Here is a 22,905-nt window from a genome sequence, read left to right on the forward strand (position 1 = left end):
GAGAGAGAGAGAGAGAGAGAGAGAGAGAGAGAGAGAGAGACATAGAAGATGAGTTGCATCTATAGGGTCAACCTCGGTCCGCTGTTTTAAACCATACGTCAGTTCGGTTTCAGCTTGATCGTCACATTTTACAGCACAAAACTAGTAAATTGTATTTACAAATGTATTATATTTAAATATAAATAGAATCCAAAATAAATATAATATGTCTTTACAATATCTTAAGCAGGCCGGTCACCTTCAGGAGTTCATTGTAACTGCATGGAAAAGAGCGACCAGGACATTATTTGCAATTTCTCTTTTTGCGAGCATCAAAAACGGCATGGGAGTGAGTAAATGTTTCAATTTTCCTTTCATTTCTTGAACTAGTCTTTAATGTGGGCCACAGAGGGCCGTCACAGTTCTCTGCAGTCGTCTGACGGGAAGGAGCTCACAGAGCGAAGAACAGATGCTGTCTGTTTTGCGTTTGACTGATTTCCTTCCCTCAGACCAGCAGTTTCACATCTCTCTGCCATATGGCACCACGGGACACGGCGGGGGGAAAAAATACGGTCTACATTTAAAGCCTCCCTTGTGGCCTTCCATCTCAGAAAAGCATCTTCTACTGTGGAGGCGCTGAAATGCATTATCTGTCTCGTAGCTGTTGTCTCACCGTCTCCCCGAGGGAGCCGATCGTCAAAAACGTGACAGGACGCTCGGTTCATAATGACGAAGTTTATTTGGATCCACGAGGCTGAGGAGGAGTTTGATAATTGCGATTGTCTTCCTTCGAGGGCCGCTAATGAATTTCCACACCTCTGATTCGCTTGTTCGCTTTCCCTTTTCGGATTCTAGCGCTCTTCTTCACACCATCCCCTCCGAGCTTTGCATTACCCTTTCTTTCTTTCTCGCCCTCTCCTTCTCGCTGAAAGGTCTCGTATGGATCTTCTAAAATGTCAGCTGAATTTGTGAGAAGCTGAATAAAAGCTCCACTGCTGTGCTGTCTCTTAACAAGCCGGCTTGCCGAAAGAAAGCCAGACACTAGCAGAAAACAGCTCCCGCTGCGTATCTGAGCCCTTATCACTGTCTGGAGTGGCTCTGCGGTGCCACCTTTGTGGCCGCCGATCTGTAACGGTCCAGGACGGATGGCTAAAAACTCGCCGCTTTTCGTTTGGATGAACCGAATACTGAAAGGTTCAAACCAGGAATAATATGTAGATCATGCACCGGTTTCAAAACATGAAATTGGATGATATGAGTTGTGTAAACGGGCACCTTCGTGACCACAGATCTGTTCAAAGCAAGGGCAAATGGGTAAAATTGCCAAGTTCAGAAACGCTCGCTTTCTTGGATTCATTTTTTTCTGTTTCAAAAGGAAGAAAAAAAGGTTTACAGAAGGTCGAAATGAATTCAATGATGCATGATGGGATTTTTCAGAGGACAAAAAAAATAAATAAAAATTTCTGCAAATTTACAACACTCGTGATCAACAGGGCCAAACAAACTGTCTTAAAATAATAATAATAATAAAAAAATACTAAACAAACAAAAATTTTTTTTTTTAATTTAAAATTAAAACATTAAAATAATAAATTTAATAAGAAAATCTTTAAAATATTAATAAATTAATTGTGTGTGTGTGTGTGTGTGTATATATATATATATATATATATATATTAGTAGAAATGAATTGTTTCTGCAAAATTTTGATTGCAGACCTATAAAAAGTACATGGAAAATGGCTTAATGCCACTCCAGTATAGTCTAAAAATCAACAATAATAATAATAGTAAACATTTATTTATTTATTATAAACATTTTATTTTTTTATTATTATTATTTTTGTCTGTACATTTATAAGGGCCAGAAAAATGATTAATTGACTAAAAAATTAATTTATATTGTTTTTACATTTAATAATTTAAAGTAAAACAATCAAATAAACAAACAAAAAAATTAAATAAATAAATATAATAAATGAATAAAATTTTTGCATTGTTTAAATTTACGATTGTGGATCTATAAAAATATAGGACAAACAGCTGCCACTCTCTAAAAACTCTAAATAAAATATATATTATATATATATATATATATATATATATATATATATATATATATATAAAATCATTAACATAACATTAACAAAAATAATCATTATGCAAGCCCCCCCCCACTTCAAATTTACCATAACAGCATCTATGACCATGGATTTATAAATATCTTGGGCAAATAGCTAAATGCTTTACGTTAAAAAAAGTTCCTCTTCTTTTCTGTAATTTTTAAAAAATTTAAATGACAAAGAAAGGCTATTGTAAATAAGAATGCGTTCTTAAGTGACTTGCCTTGTTAAATAAAGGCTAAATTGAAAAAACAAAAACCTAATGCATGATGGGAGTTTCCGGAGGACTAAAGTGAAGTTTTGAAAGCATAAACGTAAATATGCTCTCTTTGCCCATGACAGCGTTTCAATCAAAATTCTTGGTGTCTGATTTTGCGAGTCTGGAAGCTGCTTGGTTTCTCTCAGAAGTGAAGTCTTGACACGCCGTCGCTGTGGTTTTCACTCATGCTTTGAGGGGTGAATGTTGACTTGACGGAGACGCAGCGCCGCATGTTTGTTTTACGCTTCAAATTAATCAGATATGTGCTGCATGTATCTGATCTACAGTCATGTGATCGTTTTCTGCGTCTGCAAGCAACTGCTGTATTTTAACAGCGATGCTGTACTGTATGTGAGAGCCATCTGCATTTCTAAGCCGTTTAGTCACTCATTTGACCTAGGTTTTCTATGCTTTATTATGTTTTAGTTAACAATTCATTTAATAAAGTTTTACAGTTATTACACAATATGTGACAGTGACCTACCACCATAAAGACCTTTCTGCCATAGAAACGCCACTCAGCAAAACCTAACAACTACATAGAAACATGCTAAATAGGGCTGTGAATTTTTTGGGTAGACAGCGAATCGATTCGATTCACGATTCATAGGTTTTCGATTCGATTCAAGAACGATTTTTGCAAATTCAGAACGATTCGATTAACGATTCGATTCTGCATTCTTTAAGTGCATTCACAGGATTATTTAAATGCTTCCTCTAAATTCTTTAAATGCTTAGTCAGGGGGCAAATTACACAGCAGCCTTTATGGTTACAGAACCATAGGTTAGAGAGAAACAAAAAACACCTTTGTCCATTGTTAGATGCTAGTTTAATGATGCTATGGCATGACATGGCATATGTAGAAATGTATGTAAGCCAAGATTTTTAAAAAGAGCTTTAAAAGTATTAGGCTAACATTTTGTCACACCAGGGGCGTAGCCATCATTTCAGAAGTGACAGAAATGTCAAATACAATAATTTTATGTATGTATTCTTTTTTTTTTTTTACAAGGAATTATTTTCTTATCTATTACTTTGAATTTGCTATAAGAAATCAAATACACTGCTGGACAATAATCAATCATTTGTAATCATTTTTTCCTAATGGCGATTTTATGATTGTTTTATATACAAACAATTATTTCAATTTTCTGCACAGAATAAGGTAAAATATATTACCTTATTACAGAATAAGGTAAAATATATATATATTTTATAGTTTCTGTACTGTAATAAATTATATGTCAATTAGCACTGCATCATTCATAAATTGTATTTATTTATTGTGTTTATTGTCTTAACGTTTCAGTTCATTAGCGTTTTAAATCGATTACTGTCCGAAATCGACGATTCACGATTCAAAAATCCATGTTTCAAGATCGACGCATCGAGAAAACGAGTAAATCGTTACACCCCTAATGCTAAAGCTATTTAAAACACCTTAGCAACTGCTTAGCAACAACTTGACATCATGGTGAAAAATCATATTAATGAGAAAAATAAAGTTTCAAATACATTATAATACAGAGATAAATAATAATAAACTACATATATTTTAATTATATATACGTATATACACACACACACTTTTATTAAAAAAGATAAAGAAAAGCCATGAGAAAAGAGAAAGATTAGTGTGTGTGTGTATATATATATATATATATATATATATATATATAATTTGTTTTCTAGACATATATATTGTTTACATATATTTTTAAATATTAAATTATCATCATCATCATCATCATTATTATTATTAACAGTTCTCAAGTTCATTATATGATAAAAGAGCAGCAAGATCATTTTGCTAAACATATTTTTGTGTTCCGAGGAGAAAAAAGTGTAGATTTGAATTGATATGAGGACAAATAAATGATCTCGTTTAGGTGAACTACTCCTTTAAAGAACAAAGAAAACACATCCGTTGTGTTTTGAGTGCATGTATGTACAGATTGTGGCTTTCATGCGCGTCAGAGCGGCGGGCGAACACACAAACACACAGATGTACGTGTGTAATAAGACAGCAGCAGCTGGCCTGGTATGTGCTTCTATCTCTGTGTTTGATTTTGCATCACCAGGCTGTTGTCAGAAGACAGGCTGACGATCTGATCGATGGCATTGGATTTGATGGCGAAAACAAAGCTTACGAAGATTTCACAAAGTTTTCCAGCGGTGACGCTGAACGAAAGCGGCATTCTTGATTTGACAGGTGCCAAAATGCATTCCGCCTCACCGTGGCCGTGATAATGAGTCATTTTCAATCTGATCTATTTCTGTCGTTCAGCGTGCACACCTTTTTTGTCTTCAGAACGTTTCTGCCTGTTGCTCTTTCACATTTGGATTCTTTCGTAAGTTTGGCAACAGAGGGGAGGAAGGTTTCGACATCGCTTTACTGAGGATCAGTGCCCTGGATCAGCCGTGCCTTTATAAAGCCTGTCAAATACAGAGGGGTCCAAAAGTCCCAGACCAAACTTCTGGGGTTCAAAATCTAATTTAAACCTGGAAATAAACAGCGTTTTAAGATTTGAGTGCAACTGCCACTATCACAAAAGACAAACACTAAGACATTCTTAAACTGTTAAAATAGTTAAACTTCTCATGAAATTTTTTTTTTTAAATTTATAATTAATTTAAATTGTGTTAATAAAATAAAATGTATAAAAATGTATATTTATTTATTAATATATAATTTAAGATTAACCCAAGACAAATAAAATGCTAGGACATTCTTAAATTGGTAAAATAATTTAACTTCTGATTAAAACTATTAAACTAACAAATATAAGCTTAAAAAATGATCTTTCTATCTATATATTTAACTTCTCATTAACTATTATACTGACAAATATAAGCTTAAAATTGACACACACACACACACACACACACACACGTGTATGTGTGTGAGTGTAGGTATATATATATATATATATATATTAGTGCTGCCAAACGATTAATCACGATCCAAAATAAGTTTTTGCATAATATATATTATGTACATATAAATACACACACATGCATGTATATATTTCAGAAAAATACGTTTATATATAAAATATATTTATTTATAATATAAATTATATGAATGTAAATATATGTAAATACATGTAAATATTTTCAAAATATATAATTTTATGTACGTGCATTTATATATACACAATAAATATACACCGAACACACATATATTATGTAAACAAAACGTTTATTTTGTATGCGATTAATCGTTTGACAGCACTAATATATACAGTGTATATATACTGTATATGTATAAAATATATTTACTTAAACTAGTACAAAATTTAGTTTAGAAAAATATATACATTTATTTATTTTATTTATTTACTAATAAATTTATGATTCAAGTGCTGCCGTCATTAACACAAAAGACAAACCAAACCAAGACATTCTTAAATTGTTAAAATAGTTTAACTTCTCATTAAAACTAATATGCTACAAGCTTTAAAAAAACAGTAAAAATATAGAAATATTATGCATTTAATAAAAAGTAAATTTATTTTTATTAAAATTAATTTTATTTTTTTATTAAATTACATTTAGTCCATACATAAAATATATAATATATATTAAAATGTTTGATTAATATATAAATATTATACATTTAAAAATCTAATTTAATCATTTCATTTTATTATTTTACAGTTAAAAAATGTGAACTAGATGTCACCACTGATTTCAGACTTTTAGACCCCATTATAAATTAAGAAAATGTACCATAACTGCGATAATGTCGGGATGTTGCTATGCTGTTTTGAATGGTTTTAGCATTGTGATTGCCAAGGGTGTTGCTAAGTGCTTGCTTAGTTTTCCTGAGCAGTTTTGAGTTAAATCAAGTTAAATAATGGCTCAGTCTGAATTTTAACAGCACAAGTCCTCAACAAGCCACATGATTTCAAGGCGTAGGACGGACAGTGCGAAACGAGATTCCTGCATAAGTTTGCTCAAATACAGGATGCTGACATTAGTAAAAACAAAATTTTAGACAATCGTTTGTGTGTGTAGATTTCACCTTTATGTGCATTTCGCGGACTTTCACACATCTCGCAGTGTAGCAGCAATCCGCTGTTGGAGAATGTACATGCCGAACAGTTCCACTTCTGATTGTGGCGCGTAGCCTGCAGTCCCGCTGAGAGCCTTCGGGGGGCGCACAAGGACGACAGGGGGCTCTTCTTACCCCCACGTCGCGACGAGGGGCTAACCTGCCTAAACCGCTTCACCTGAGGAGAAAAGTCCTCCCCCTGGTCGGCCTTCAAATCAGAGCTCTGGATGTCCAGGGTCCGAACAGGCTCCACCCCCTCAGGTAATTGGGCGAGAGGAGATCCGTCGGAGGGTGAATCCCCGGTTCGTTTCCTCTTCTTTTCTTTGTTCACAGAGGGGGAAAAAAACGATCTGATGTCGTGCTGCTTTTCCCTTTCAAACTGTGGCGGATGGGAAGAAAAAGAACAATTTTTGTGACACACAAAGTGTTTGAGGCTAAGAAACTTCATCTCATGACAGCAAAGTGATGAAACCAAAGACACTTCAGAGAGAAAAGCACTTTGTGCGGTTCAGGTTTCCACGACTGAAACGTGGGAAGCCTTGTCGTGTTTAGGAATGCCAAAAGTACCAGTTCTGTCACTAGCAATGATAAATCAATCAAGAAAAAAAAATTACGAAGTAGTAATTTCATCTGCTATAATGAAAACAACAAATGTTACTGCTGTTCCATGTTGTTTTAGTGTTTTAATTGTCAATTTGCATGTATATATTTGAATTTTTGCATATAGCATATTAGGGATGCACCAAATATTCATCAACCGAAATTATTTGGCCGAAAATAGCCAAAAAAGCTCTTTCGGTGTCTGAGAAATACGCTAATATCATTACAAGCACCGACAGCCAGAGACTGTTAAGCACTGCATCGCATGTCTTCGATGAGAAGAGGAAGGTTACTGTATGATGATTGAAATTGCAAAACGGCCTAAAACAATTAGTAAATACATAATAATAAATAAACTGCAGAACGTTATGTTTTCAAATACACACACACATTGCATGCATTCTGACAGCGCTGCACGAGCTCACGGCGCTATCTGCTTGTTAGCCAGGGTTCAGAGTCCAAATCTGGGCTGAAACAGTGTTACTCGTCAGTTGCTCGGTAACATTTTAATGAATTTTTACAAGGCATGTGACAATGCGATACGTGTGACAAACGTCTTCGCAAATTCGTAATGAGAATCATTTATAAATCTGCTGTTGTCAACAAAAAGAAGCACTGAGGTCTTCCTGCAGGTTTCCGCCAAAATAAAAGCTGAAAAAAAGCAAGAACTCCAACATTTATAAATGCTTGTATTGAAATTTTACTGTTGTTCTGTGAAATACAATAAAAAAAATTAGACAATAACAATAATTACAACAGCTCTGTTAATATTTTTTTTTAAATAATATTTATGGTGTTCAAATTGGGATCCATAATATTTTCTAACGTTTTAAAAGAAGTCTCTTCTACTCAGCAAGGCTGCGTTTATTTGTACAGTACAAAATACATGCCTGATTCAAGAAGGGGGTCTCAAAAATGGCCAAAAAATATAATTTTACTAACTTATTAATTTTAAGTTAAATTGTGCTTTGTTGCTATAATGTTTGCTAGAATGTAAAAATGTTTCCAGTGTTAAGTAAATAAAAAAAAAAAAAATTTGTTTTGTAATTTATTTTGTCTTTGAAAAGCAAGACAAAACAGTAAAAAGCCAATTTTGGCTATTTAATTCATGCAATGGTGAAGAAAATTGGAAAAATACATGTGGGAAAAAAACACGGAAAACCGTGTTCGTGTTTCATTTTGTTTGGCTTCGGCTTCAGGCAAGAATTTTCGTTTCGGTGCATCCCTATAGCATATTTGTTTTTGATATCATGACAACTGTGGTCTCATTTTATGTTTAATTTATAACAATAATGAAACGTTTACGTACATGAGAAAAGAAAATTCCATCCTTGTCGTCCTCAGAGTCACCTTTCTTGGTGTCGCTTGGTGTCCATGCCTTAGCAAAGTTCAGAAAGTCCCATTTCTCTTCGTCTCCCACCTCAGCTTTCAAATACTCTTTCTTTCCGTTCAGAGCGCTGCCTGTAACCGTTTCCTGTCCAATATCATTTGTAAGAATCACAGAAAATGAAGGCACATTTTCCAAACAAGTCTCTCCAAAGTTTACAGTAGATATTGTGTTGCCACTTAATTTAGTCCCAAGACATTACATATTGATTATTTTAGAAGTACTTCGGCAAGTCTGGAAACTATGTTCGCAACAATTCAAAACTGTACATTTAAAGTAATCTATAAAAATGTTCACAAAATGACAGTGAAACTTTTTGAGTGCATCTATGAATACTGAAGGTGACATTTTTTCATTATCTGAAGATCGAGCTACCTTTCTGTTTAACATGGCCCACATGACGGTGTCAAAGGTTCCTTTGGCGATGAGGTAGTGGATGTGTACCGTCATGGTCTGCCCTATGCGATGTGCTCTGTCCTCTGCTTGCTTGATGTGTCCTGGGTTCCAGTAGAGTTCGGCAAAGACCACGTGAGACGCAGCCGTAAATGTCAGACCCTGAGCACAAGGAGATTCATCTGTTACATACAGTATGACAGCAATATTTGCATGTTAAGTTACTGAGGTTGACATGCTTTAGAGTGTTACAAGGTTGAGAAAAATAAAGAACAGTGAGATGTTACGATATTGAAGTTGTGTGAAACATTATGGACGGTGTCGTGATTAAACGTACCGTGTAACGTCTGAACCACATGCCATAAGTTTATGATTGAGGTTTTACACGGTTGCGTGAAATGTTACGAACAACAGGTGTTACAAAGAAGAACAGTACAATGCAAATAATGTTGAATGTTACAAGACTGTGTGATGTATACATTTATCAGGGGTTGAGGTGTTACAAAGTAAGATATATTTAAATTAGGTATGTACAATAATATCGAAATGTTATTGGAATTGGCCGATAAAGGCTTAAAATGTAAACATCGCCATCAGTCGATTTGAAAAAAATAAAAAATTTGATAAGACTAATAGCTCACATTTGCTCAGGGTGTGATCGTGATAAAATCACGTCAGCAGTGTGTTCGTTCTTGAAGCAAACTTTTGTCTGAATGATGATTTGATTCACATTTTGGATTGCCGCATTTAATCTGAGAATGCACGTACACAACGACGCATCCGGTGTGCGAGAGTGTCAACACTTTCTAGTAGTGCAGCAGCGGCAGCTTCCTGGGCAGGACTCACCCGGGTCCTGATGCCTTACTGGATTTATTTACTTAGGGGTCGCTGTTGGCCTCTTTATAATAAATAAAAGTAAAATAAACAAATGACATTAAGTTACTTGTATTTCTGAATAAATAAAGCAGTATCAATGTCATAAAATCACGAGATTGTTTTGAGTCAGAAGCTATACCTTACATGAATAAAAATCCCAAACATGACACTTGTAAATTAAATAACTTAATATATACAGATTTATTCAGTAATATGTAATATTTTTCCAAATGGATTATGAAAACTTAAATACAAGGAGCTCTAAAAGATTTTTAGAATTTTTTTTACAGCTCTTTTAATGTTAAATCTACAAATAAAATCTTAAGCCTTCAACTGCATCTTCTGAGGAAAAAAGTTATTTTCAAGGCTTTCAATGTACTCTCATTAAATAAAAAAACTTTAATAATGTTTATTACTTCTAACAAATAAGTTTTTGCTCAAAACTAACCAAAATTTAAATTTTTTTTTATAATTTCCGCACAGGAGATACTTGGTGTTGTTTCAAAAACTAAGCGAAATATATCGGTATCGGCTATCGGCCAAAATGATAGTGGCAAAATCTAATATGGTGCATCCCTAGTTTAAATAATAACAATGCGTTTCCAAAATTGTGTAAAGTGTAACAAATAATAGTACAGTGTTTACAAGGTTGAGTGGTACGACGTTGTGACATACTATATAGAAGAATGGAATACATCATATAGTATGACAGTAATATTTCATTTAATCGAAAAATGTAGTTATTAAGGTTGACACACTTGAGAGTGTTACAACAAGGTTGCGTGAGGAATAAAGAATAACACTATGATGTAACAAGATTGAGGTGTTATGAGGTTGTTTAAAACATTAAGGTCGAATGATGATTAAGTGTTTGAGATGCTACAAGGTATGTTTACAAGGTTGGGGTTTTATAAGGTTTTGTGAAATGCTATGAACAACAGTGTTTGAGAAGTATAAACGAACAGTTCAATGTTTACAAAGTACTAGTGTGATGAGGCTGTGTAGTTTATTACATCAGGGTGTTACAAGGTTGTGTGTCATACAAACAGGAACATTACAATGTTTGTGACGTTAAGATGTTAGAAGTCTGCTTTAAGTGTAAAGAAGAACAGTATGATATATTCAATGTTTGGGAGCATTAATATTTCAGTGTTACGAGTTTGTAACGTACTACATAGAGGAATGTTACAATGTTAGCGAGTTGGAGATTTCACAAGGTTATGTCAAACAAAGTAACTTGTAATGAGTTAAAACTTGTTATAAGGTTAAGTGTTACAATGAATGAATGACAGACATTTTTTTACAGTATTCAGTGTTACGAGGTTGTGAGACATACAGTATGGAGGTATGTTAAAATGATTATGAGGTTGACTGTTACATGGTCTTGTAGACGAATGTTACAATGTTTATGAAGTGAAGATGTTACAAGGTTGTTTGAAGCATTTTCAACTTAGTGATTTTGAGCTTGAGTATTACGAGGTTGAGACATACTATATAGAGGAATGTTAAAATGATTACGAGGTTATGTGATATATTTATGTAAATTAATGTTACAATGTTTACAAGGTGGAGATGTTACATGGTTGTTTGAAGCATTTTCAACTTAAAATGATTACTGTACAGTGGAATGTTACCAAAGTTTACGCAGCGGAGATGTTACAAGGCTGTATAAAGCATTTCAAAACATACTTATGATTACAATGTTAGGGTGTTACAAGCTTGCATGAAGCGTAAAGAAGAACAGAGTGGGTGTTACAAGAAATATGGATGTTACAAGGAACTATTACAAAGTTGTGTGGGGATTTACAAACAGCAGTACAATGTTCATAAGGTGTTACAAGATTGTTTACCTGTCCAGCTGCCTGTATACTTAGTATGGCCACACGCGTGTCTGGATCATTTTGAAAACGATGCACAAGTTGGATCCTCTCTGCAGATGGAACACTGCCATCGATGCGGATATAAGTAGCCTGGAAAAGAGTGCGGAAAGAAGAGAGTCTAAAGTAAATTTAGGTTTTTAACATTTTCATTCTTTCAATGCGTAAAAGCTTTGTAATTAAGGCAAAAATTGCACCTTTAAATCAAAATCTCTTCCAACTAAAAGCATTGTGAGAAGTAACAAAACTCATAACCATCGACTGACGCAATAAAGACTGAGTTTTGCAGATCTGTGATTGTTCAGAGAGCATTAATGCACTCAAGTCAAAACTTACTGCGAATGTGACGCATCCAGAGTTGGCAGTTGGCAACTTTTTAGTGCGTTTCAAGTACGTTTTTGGCATTATTATCTTCCTACCATCATCTGACAGCTGTAAAACACAGGTGAAGCAGTGTACAACACCTTTCTCTTTCTGCCTCGTTCAACTTCAGAAATTATCGCACCCGTGTTAATTTTAGCTTCTCACCTAACTTCCCATCTCTCGCTCGGGGTGCGAGGAGCGTGACAGGTGTGAGAACGTCGGAGCGCGTGCGATCACACCTGCTGGTGCGAGGCCCCCTCTTCCCCCATAAGATTCATAAGCACCAATTAACGGCAGGACAGATAAAAAAAGAAAAAGCCGAAGAAAATCTTCACAGTGTCTGGGATCAAACGTCTGGCCAGAGAGCAGCGAAACAAGAAAGTGAGAGAGAGATGGAGGAAAAGAGGGGGCTGGAAGCCAAAAAGAAGAGGAAATTGACAAAACAAGCTCTCATTAAAACAGTGAGACATCTGTGAAGACACCGTGTCGGCAACCAGCCGCGCTCTTTAGGGTGCAAAGTGTTTTCAGCGTGCCGCTGTGTGAACAGGCACAAGAGGAATGAATCGTGGTAAAAGATGAATCAACAGCTCTGATGAAATGTCTGTTAGACAACAAAAATGGATTTGTCAAGTGATGCAATGCAAGTTTTGGGCCGATACCATTCAGAAGTGCACCGAAGTCTGAGTCACACCAAAGTTTATGATGAATTATTTAGACCTGGATCATCGATTCAGTGAGGTGATTCTGAGAACCTGATCAGTAAGATTTTTGAAAGTCTGGTTTTGTGAAATGGACCAAATGATTTAATGTATAAATACATCTCAATTTAAATAAACCATAGTTTTTATGTCCATACTGTTTCCATAATCTTCAAAATGTAATTAATTTCTATGACTTTTTCAGGCCTGGAAATCACCTGATATTTCTTGGTAAATCCATGCTTTTTAAATTTTTTTTATAATTAAATAAATATTATAAAATGAATAGAATATATAATAAATATAAATATTAATTCATGTCTAAATTTTTTAATATAAAGAAAAATGACTGAATCGTTTGATCCAGATTATAAAACCACTCAAAATAATTAGTTTATAAACCAGACTTTGAAATGAAGGAATTACTGAATTACTTGATACCAGTTCACAAAACGAGTCTGAACGATTCATTTACAAACCAAGTTGATCAGGTTCTCAAACTCAACTCACTTTTTACTGAAAGAAAAATTACTGAATCAGTTGATCCAGTTCACAAAATGAGTCTGAATGATTCATTTACAAACTGAATTGGTCAGGATCAAAATTACTGAATCATTTGATCCAGTTCACAAAATCAGTCTGAATGATTCATTTACAAACCGAATTGATCAGGTTCTCGAACTCAACTCACTTGTACTAAAAGAAAAATGACTGAATCGTTTGATTCAGTTTACAAAATGAGGCTGAATAATTCATTTAGAAACTGAATTGGTCATGTTCAAAATTACTGAATCATTTGATCCAGTTCACAAAATGAGTCCGAATGATTCATTTACATGTACAAACCGAATCGATCAGGTTCTCAAACTCAACTCACATTTACCGAAAGAAAAATTACTGAATCGTTTGATCCAGTTCACAAAAAAAGTCTGAATAATTAATTTACAAACCTGACTGATCAGGTTCTCGAACTCAAATCACTTTTTACCGAAAGAAAAATTACTGAATCAGTTGATCCAGTTCACAAAATCAGTCTGAACTATTCATTTATAAACTGAATTGGTCAGGTTCTCGAACTCAAATCACTTTTTACCAAAAGAAAAATTACTGAATCAGTTGATTCAGTTCACAAAATCAGTTAGATTGATTTGATTACAAACATACTGGGCTGCGTTTCCCAAAAGCATCGTAAGCTTAAGGACATCGTAGACCCATTGAAACCAATGGAGTTACGATCAACTTAGGCTTACGATGCTTTTTGGAAATGCAGCCCTGATCAATTTCTCAAATTCAACTCTCTCAAAGATCCAACTCAAAAGAACCATTTATTTCATGAATTGGACATCGTTACTTCATGAAATGCTATCAAAGAGTTTAGGATGGATATCAAGAGGACTTCAGAAGACCTGAAAAATAGCACACGAGTCGTATGGACTATTTTTATGATACTTTTATAAATCATTTTGAATCTTTCCAATGGCACAATACTCAATTTCTCTAATTTTGCTCATCAGAATGAAGAAAGTCATTCAGAATTTCAGCAACAGCGGTGAGTAAATGATGTCAACATTGACATTTTTGCATGAAAATTGTTTTTAATATAACTTTTAAACTAGTGGTTTATATACACACACTCACCTGATTGACAGCGAGACTCTGACCTATTCTTTTGCCATAAGAATGAACCAGTGCCCTACTGAGGGAATGTGTTAAAGCAAAGAATGAACTCTACCCAGGGAATCAACACGCTCTCCTTCACCTCCTTTAGTGCTGTCAAGCCCTTTCATTCTGTTTTTTTCCCTTTCACACAAACACTTTTTTGGCCTTATCTCTTATTCAGCTCACATACACAAAAACATCCACCTCTCTTTCTCTCTCTGAATGGGTCAGTGTGTGTGTGTTGGGACGGCGGTGTGACAGGCTTTGCTGCTGGCTGATTTAATGAACAGGGTTGAGGTGCTGACATACTTTTGCTTTCACTAGAGTCTCAGCACACACGCACACACACACACACACACACACACCTTGGCCTCGATGACAGCCTCGGTACACGCCTGCAGCATGCTGAGATGATGAGCAAAGACCAGAAACTTCAGCTGTTCGGTCTCCAACATCATCTTTATATAGTCCTTCACCGCTCCGGCCTGAGAGAGATGGAAAGAGAAAGAAGAAAATAGAGAACAATCATATCGTGATCCATCCAGGAAATGTCGTTTAGGAATTCTAACATTTAAAAAATTAGAACATTCTAAAAAGTCAAACATTCTAATACGGTATCAAATTAATTATAATACTGAAAGTTTCAGATCTAACGTCTAAAAAATAGTCACATGAAATTGGTTCTGAACGAATGCTACATTTGATACAAATGGTCACAAACAACGTTATATATACATTAAAAAAAATTATATCTACATCTCATTTTATATACACTACTTTTCAAAAGTTTGCGATCAGTATTTTATTAATTTTTTTAAATAGTTTTTTTGGTTTTGTTTTATTTTTGAGTCTCTTTTGCTCACCAAGGCTGCGTTTATTTAATCAAAAATACAATAAAAACAGTAATATTGTGGAAATATTATTACAATTTAGAATTACCGTTTTCTATTTTAAAGGATTTTATAATGTATTTTATTCCTGTGATGAAAAGCTGAATTTTCAGCATCATTATTCCAGCCTTCAGTATAACATGATCCTTCAGAAATCATTCTAATACACTGATTTGCTGCTCATATTATTATTAATGTTGAAAACAGTTGTGCTGCTTAATAGTTTTGTGGAAACTAATAAACTAACGTGGAAACGTTTTATTCTTCGATAGATAGAAAGTTCAAAGCATTTATTTGAAAAAAATTATTTGTAGCATTACAAATGCATTTACTTTTGATCAATTCAATGTGCCTTTGCAGAATGTATTAATTTCTTTAAAAACTATTTTATTTATATTATTATTATATTTTTACTATTTATTTATTCATTTAAATTTTTTTGAAAGAAAATAATCTTTTGACTTGATCTTTTGGCCAGCAAGTTCCCTGGCAACCTTCCTAATAGTTTTCTTCTGTAAAAATCTAGTCTATAAATGTACTTACTAATAAAACCCAAGTGTCTTTTATTATAGTGCTGTTGCTGGGCTTCATAACTGCAATCTGCCACGAGTGCTAATGCAATTTTACTGCATTTAACAGTGTTGTTTCGCCACTTTAATCCCAAATCGCCTTTCATCCAGTGAGACCTGCTTTTCCATCTCCAAAAAAAAAACAAAACAATAAAAACACGAATCTCCTCAAAATCCCTAAACTGCGAGATGAACTCGTCGGCTAACGCCCGTTATGGTTAGCGTAGTTGTTAAACGAACAGTGCACCGAGTCATTTGCCGGAAGCCAGTCCTCTTTTCCAGAGTTTCAAAGCTGCTCTCGGGTTTCTCATTACTGAAGAGTTTTGCCTTTTTAATATCGCCTAATTGGTGCCAGAAACTGTCTGTGAGGGAGCGCCCTAATAGTTTTCTTCTGTAAAAATCTAGTCTATAAATGTACTTACTAATAAAACCCAAGTGTCTTTTATTATAGTGCTGTTGCTGGGCTTCATAACTGCAATCTGCCACGAGTGCTAATGCAATTTTACTGCATTTAACAGTGTTGTTTCGCCACTTTAATCCCAAATCGCCTTTCATCCAGTGAGACCTGCTTTTCCATCTCCAAAAAAAAACAAAAAAACATGAATCTCCTCAAAATCCCTAAACTGCGAGATGAACTCGTCGGCTAACGCCCGTTATGGTTAGCGTAGTTGTTAAACGAACAGCGTACCAAGTCATTTGCCGGAAACCAGTCCTCTTTTCCAGAGTTTCAAAGCTGCTCTCGGGTTTCTCATTACTGAAGAGTTTTGCCTTTTTAATATCGCCTAATTGGTGCCAGAAACTGTCTGTGAGGGAGCGTGGAGGCTTTTTTTTTTACAGCCTCAAGTGTACGCGTGTGCGCGGTGGCTCCGGTTCACTCATTTTCGCTTGGCAAAAACAACGATTACAAAAAGCGACACCATTCCTGACACCGCACATTTCTGCCCTGAGAGAGAGAGAGAGAGGATATCGTCTCAGTGGCAAACAATAAATGAAAGAGCAGAGAGGACAAGAGCAGCGGGGACCAGAGCACACGGGTTTGACAAATTAAAAAACACACACACTGCTTTCACACTCGCGCTGTTTTGATACACACGCTGGAAAGCTTCATTCAAGACACACGCTGTGCTCAGGAGGACGATATTAAAGTGGTCGTAGCTTAAATCGTTCGAGAAGAAAGAACGTCTAAAACTCCCAACGGAATGAACAGTCTTGCTTTTTTACGACAAACCTGTGCAAAGTCGCTTTTTTTCTCTGAACTGTGATGTTAAAGTTCGTGTGAGTGATGCAAAAAGCCACGAAAGTTGCGGCAGGAGCTCATAAAAACACCTTGTTAAGTGCGAGATCTGCAGGAAAAGATGTCGGCCGATCAAAAAGGTCAGAGTTAAGGTCGGCGCGACGGCGGTCTGGCCCTCCCGGAGCTCGTTCCCATGGCAATGCGGCGGTGTTTGATGTGGAGAACAGAAGGGCCGGTTGCCATGGTGGTCGTTAGCGGCGGTTTCACGCTGTCCCTCATCGTTAGAGGAGGGAAACTCGCTGCAGATGGCTGTTATTCTGATGGCATTCGGAGAAAGAGATGAAGTTGAAATGAGGGCTGGCTGGCTGACTTTTCTTTTACTCGGATGCTAGGGTGGATCTAGTACAGTAATGTTTTGGTTTACAGGAAGGGTTGTTGAGGTTTCAGAAGAGTTTAGGCTTATGATTTTTGCCCGATTGATGAAAAAAAAGAGACCCAAATTTCTTTGCTTTGAGGGACATAAGTCACATATAGAGACTAGACTTTTCACCTAGCAGCCACCCAAAACACCCTAGCAACATGTTAGAAACAACCTAGAACACCTATCACATCTATCTACAGTATCTGTCTGTCTGTCTATCTATCTGTCTGTCTGTCTACTCTTTCAATAAACAATTAAACAAATTTCCATTACTAAAAATTACGTAAACATTTTTTAAAAAGTAATTGCTATTATTTTTAATAGTGATTTTCAGTATTTTAATATAAAAAATATAATATATAAATATTTATATATGTATAAAAAAATTACTAAAAATTTAAAAATAATATATTTAAATTAAAAATTAACAGACATTGAAGGTACTATAACAATTACTACCATGATGCATACATACTTTGACATGTAAATGTCATATTTTTCCCATTACAGTAATGTGAAATGGAGAGAAATGTGCTTTTTGTAATAAAAAATCTAAATAAAATTATATAAATAAAAAATCTTTCTGGTTCCAAACCAGTGGTATTTTTAGTATCAAGTTATTTTTTATTAATATTTTGAAACAGTTTTTATTTTTCTATTTTCATTTTAGTTAAGGTTTTAGTAATTTATTAGTTATTTTAGCAGTGTTTTTTTTTAATATGTCTATATTCTAGTATATATATATATATATATTTTTTTTTTTAAGTTGACATTTATTTTAAGTAACAAAAATGTGTGTGTGGTTTTGTTTTATGCTTTTAGTCTTAAACTAAAATAACCCTGTTCTAAACACAGGCTTAATTATCTATATGCAAAATAATCATTTGCTGCTCCGTTCCGCTTCCACTCTGAAACGATTAACTAAAGCAGACACCATAAACACAAGTAAACAAGAAAAACAAGTTCAATCTCAGTAACGATTATTTTAGTACTTGGGTATATTTTCAATAAGTTAACTTGTAAGTCTTAACTATATACTAAACTAAATTGTATTTATTCATTAATTAATTAATCTATAAAAAACAACCAAATTAAAAAAAAAAAAAAAAAAGGAAGTACACAAATTCCCACAGCATCAAGATCTACAGCCATTTTAGAAAATTAGGGCGACGTGAAATGAGAAATAAACATCTTGAGGATTTTGCACACACTCTTTACCTTGGCAATGGCAGTCTGCTTATACATGTGTGTGATGAGACTCATCACCTCCACAAACTGATTCTCACTCTCAGAGCTCATCAGTTTCTCCCACCGCTCAAAACTAGCACTCGCTTCCTGTGAGAAAGAGAGAAAGTGAATCCATAAAGGGCAGCACAATTAATGATATCGTAAACTGTCCTACTTTCCCTGTGTTTGGCAAAAAGCAGCAAGAAAAACAGAAAATAAAGAAAGATGAAGTGTGAACGAGAGAAAGTGAGGGGTAGAGGGAGCGAGAGGAAGGAGACACAATTCCCTGAAGTTGCAGAATGACTCCTTGGGTCATGTGACCTGCCCAATTATAGCGCTACAGTGACAGCAGCAGTGGAAGATGGAAACACACCGTACCGGCGCTATAAATCTCCTGCGGGCATACACACACACACTGCTGCTCTGCCCCTAAAACAAATGCAGATCCGCCTGCACTACCCGAGAGGTGCTGCCAGGGTTTGGACATCAGACTGACAGGAAGTCAAGTAGTGAATGAAGGAAACGGAGCGCGAGAAAGACACACAACCATTATTCAGCCCAGAGCTCCTTTATATGCTTCACAATGTATAACATAACACTGATAATGAGGTGACAAATGTAAAGAGAGTGAGACAGATAGATATAGAGATAATATAGATAGATATATAGATAGATAGATAGATAGATAGACAGACAGATAATAGACAGACAGACAGATAGATAGATAAATGGATGAATATAGAATATATAGATAGATGGATAAATGGATAGATAGATACTGTATAGATAGATAGACTAGACAGAGACGGATACTGTAGATAGACAAACAGATAACTATGTAGCAACAGACTGATAGATAGTATAGATTAATAGATTTTTTGTAGTGTAAATATTAATATAAACATTAAAAACATGAATCTTTTCACATTTTCAAACAGCAGTATTATCATTTAAACCTAAAATTGTGGAAGAAATCATTTAAAACAAATAATTTCTATGCTTATTGTCATTATTTGTGCTTTTTTTTTTTCTTCTTCTTGTTTTTACAGCATATTCGGACCTGTGAAATATTTTGCGCTGTATTTTATGAAAGGTGCAATTAAATATATACGTTTTTGTAATACAAAAGACTTCCACTCAACTCATTTAGCTGTACTTCATTCCGTTTGTTTCACATCTAGACAAACCGAAAACCAACCAAACGTCAGCACACAGAACAACAAATGCCTTTCCTAACCAAAACAACCAGAAACAAACTGAAGTTTGTAAATAACCTCATGCTAGCTTTGCCGAACGTAAATATAAACGTGTAAATTGGGCAGTGAGGGTCAGCTAGCGAGTCGTGGGCCGCGGGTTTGCTCCGCCCAACCGTTCGTTAAAACGCAGGTCGTTAATTTTAAAAGTGATCTGGTGAGATTTGGGTTATAGTGAAAGAACATCTGTCCCCTGGACCGCTGTGTGTAAACTAGTTAGACAGAGAGCGTGTGTGTGTGTGCTGACAGCAGATGATTTATGAGGTCCTACAGCAGGTGAGCTGCTCTTTGTGTTTCTGAAATCTGACACACACACACACACACACACACACTCAAAACTTGCTGTACAAGCACTCCTGCCCACACACACTCATTACTCTGAGAGAGAGAGAGAGAGAGAGAGAGAGACAGACAGTCGGAGAGACAGACAGACCAAATAATCGCAAGGAAAACGAGAGCCTGCTGGAGATATAGAGGGAAAAAACGGCTTTATCGTCAGCCAGACTGAAGGATTCTCACACACTGCTGCCCTGGTCCACAGAAAGTTCACATGAAAATGAAATAACGTGAGGAACGAGCACCTTTTACTTTTTTTATTTTTTTAGACGACGCAGCAATTATAAGCCGAGTCTCGCTAAGCGCGACGGATCGGAACAGAATGTGATGATTACTAATGTCCATTCCGCTCTGAATAACATGCTGGCAGCTCGCTCGGCTGCCAAAGGAGAGAAAAAAAGATGTGGAAATAAAAGAGAGTGATCAGAGACAAGTGAGATGAAATGATAATTTCTGTTAATCGGATACTATTGCCTAGCAACAGGAACGGGGCGGTTGTACTGGGGAAAATCACTATATTTACCTGCTTTTGTTCTGTTAGTTCAGAACAAGTGATGGTAAAAAATGTAAAGAGAGAGAGAGACAATACAGAAAAAAATATTTGGAGAAGATGATATCGATGACATTGATAACATAAGAAACTGCAATTTTTTAATTTTTTTTATGAAACCCCCGATTTTTTCGTTTTGTTCAAATGTTTTCCCTTCCAAGTATGAATTTAATTACTAGTAAAATGAATTTAATAAATTAAATTAATATAGATTTTTTTTTCTTTTATGCAAGCTTTTTTATTTTTAAATTCATTAATGTATTAATTGAATTACTAATAAAAGTAATGTATACAAACACAATTCAGAAATTATTTAAAAAAGTTACGTAATCATTGTTTATTTTTTAGTCGGTTTCATTCAAATGTTTTTCCTTCTAGTTTTAGATTAAAGGTATTATTAATTTAATTACTAGTAAAATTATTGTATACTTCTGAAAAAAAAAAACTAAATCAGAATACAGATACAGAAATGATCAAAAAAGTGTTTGTAATTATTGTTTTTCTTGTGTTTTATTCAAATGTTTTTCCCCTTCTAACTATTTTTAGATTTTTGTTATCAATTTAATTACTAGTAAGATTAATGTATAGTATACTTTTGAAAAAAAAAAATCATAAAATTATACAATTCTAATTATAATAAATATCAAAATAATATAAAGGATAGTACAGTATAAAAATATTGTAGAAATGATGTATAAAAATATATAATTTGTTTTATTCAAATGTTTATCCTTCTAAATATTTTTGTTTAAAGGTATTAATTTAATTACTAGTAAAATTCATGTATAAAAGTCATAAAAAAATCAATATATAAATTAGAAAAAAGTCTTATTTTCATGTAATCATCGTTTTTGTTTTATTCAAGTGTTTTTAACTTTTTTCAATTTTACAGCATTTTACAGTATTACTTATGTTTTATGTTTGTATAAATTAATGTTTGATTGTAAATCATTTTTGTAATCATTATTGTTTCTATTTTTTTTGATTGATGCAAGTGTTTTTCCTTATATTTTTAGATTTAAAGTATTTTCAATTGAATTACTAGTAAAACGTATAAATAAAAAGTCAATTCATAACTTAATGAAATGTGTTTATTTATATAGAATTATTACTTATCAACTTAAATGTATTAATTTACTATAATTAATAATATAAGCTGACTTCCAAGAACATCATGATACTACAAAATATTAAAATAAATTTTAAGCAAGTAAATAAATAAATAAATAAAATAATACTAATAAATAAAGTAAAACATTATTAGCATGGCACATTTACAAAAGACAAAACATGGTACTGACCACGGTAACCGTATTCTTTTATATTCTATAACTGTGAAGCTGCTTGGAAACGTTTACTGCATACCTTGGCAGCATCTTTGGGAAGGTCGAAGGGGATTCGTTGGCGTATTTTGGGTGGTAGTTGAGTCAGCACCTGATTCTTGAGTCTGCGAATCATAATCTCGCTCAGACGCTGGTGTAATTCGTCCAAATGAGACGCGCCGCGACAGTCCCACTGCCGTCTGGCCCCGAAAAACCTGCACACAAAAACATTTTACTCATTCATAAAACACACTTAAAACACTATATCCGCCTAACTTCACCAAAATCCTCAGGTACCATCATTGAAATGAGACCTTTTCTATCTTAAATGTGTGTGCGCGTGTCTGTGAGAGATTTCATTATGAATGTTTTATATTTACTGCCGCATATACGAATGATTGACAGGAATTTGTGTGTGCGCTTCCGAGTCTACTCCTCGGTAGATTAATTTGTACTCGGAGACCCTTGTGCGGATCCTTCATAAGAAGATCAGATAGACGTTTCAAAGGGATTAGAAGAACAATGGAGGTCGAGACTCCCATAATATACACACAAGAGTCATCTTGAGAGGTCTTTGCGTATGCAATGATGTACATTTTGGCAATGCTTTTGTCCAGTGAACATTTTAAAGAAAGAAAACAGCAGCTCTCACAGTGTACCAAGAAAGTGCACAGAATGTAGCATCCTTCAAAATGAAGCCTTTCGTATTTCCTGAATAATGTATCGGTCAATTAACTGGCTATCAGTGACGGGTAGATCAGCAATAAAAACTAGTGGGAGTAAACACAATATTTAATATAACGAGAATAAAACTGGCTGTGAGGAGTGGAAC

The 22,905-nt window shown here is 34.6% G+C and overlaps 1 protein-coding gene across 1 annotated transcript in view; it reads right to left on the reverse strand.

Annotated features, from left to right (window-relative positions):
- Window positions 1-22,905, reverse strand: part of zranb3 (zinc finger, RAN-binding domain containing 3) — an 86,916-nt gene that overhangs the window by 22,032 nt on the left and 41,979 nt on the right. The window contains exons 7-13 of the mRNA XM_016274570.1: window positions 22,117-22,288; window positions 18,604-18,720; window positions 14,637-14,756; window positions 11,525-11,644; window positions 8,781-8,960; window positions 8,328-8,492; window positions 6,389-6,797 (exon numbers count right to left, since the gene is read on the reverse strand). Coding sequence (XP_016130056.1) covers window positions 6,389-6,797; window positions 8,328-8,492; window positions 8,781-8,960; window positions 11,525-11,644; window positions 14,637-14,756; window positions 18,604-18,720; window positions 22,117-22,288 — 1,283 coding nt within the window. The remainder of the gene's footprint in view (window positions 1-6,388; window positions 6,798-8,327; window positions 8,493-8,780; window positions 8,961-11,524; window positions 11,645-14,636; window positions 14,757-18,603; window positions 18,721-22,116; window positions 22,289-22,905) is intronic.

This window comes from Sinocyclocheilus grahami, unplaced genomic scaffold (genome assembly GCF_001515645.1).
Source record: "Sinocyclocheilus grahami isolate Dianchi unplaced genomic scaffold, SAMN03320097.WGS_v1.1 scaffold87.1, whole genome shotgun sequence".
NCBI lineage: Eukaryota > Metazoa > Chordata > Actinopteri > Cypriniformes > Cyprinidae > Sinocyclocheilus > Sinocyclocheilus grahami.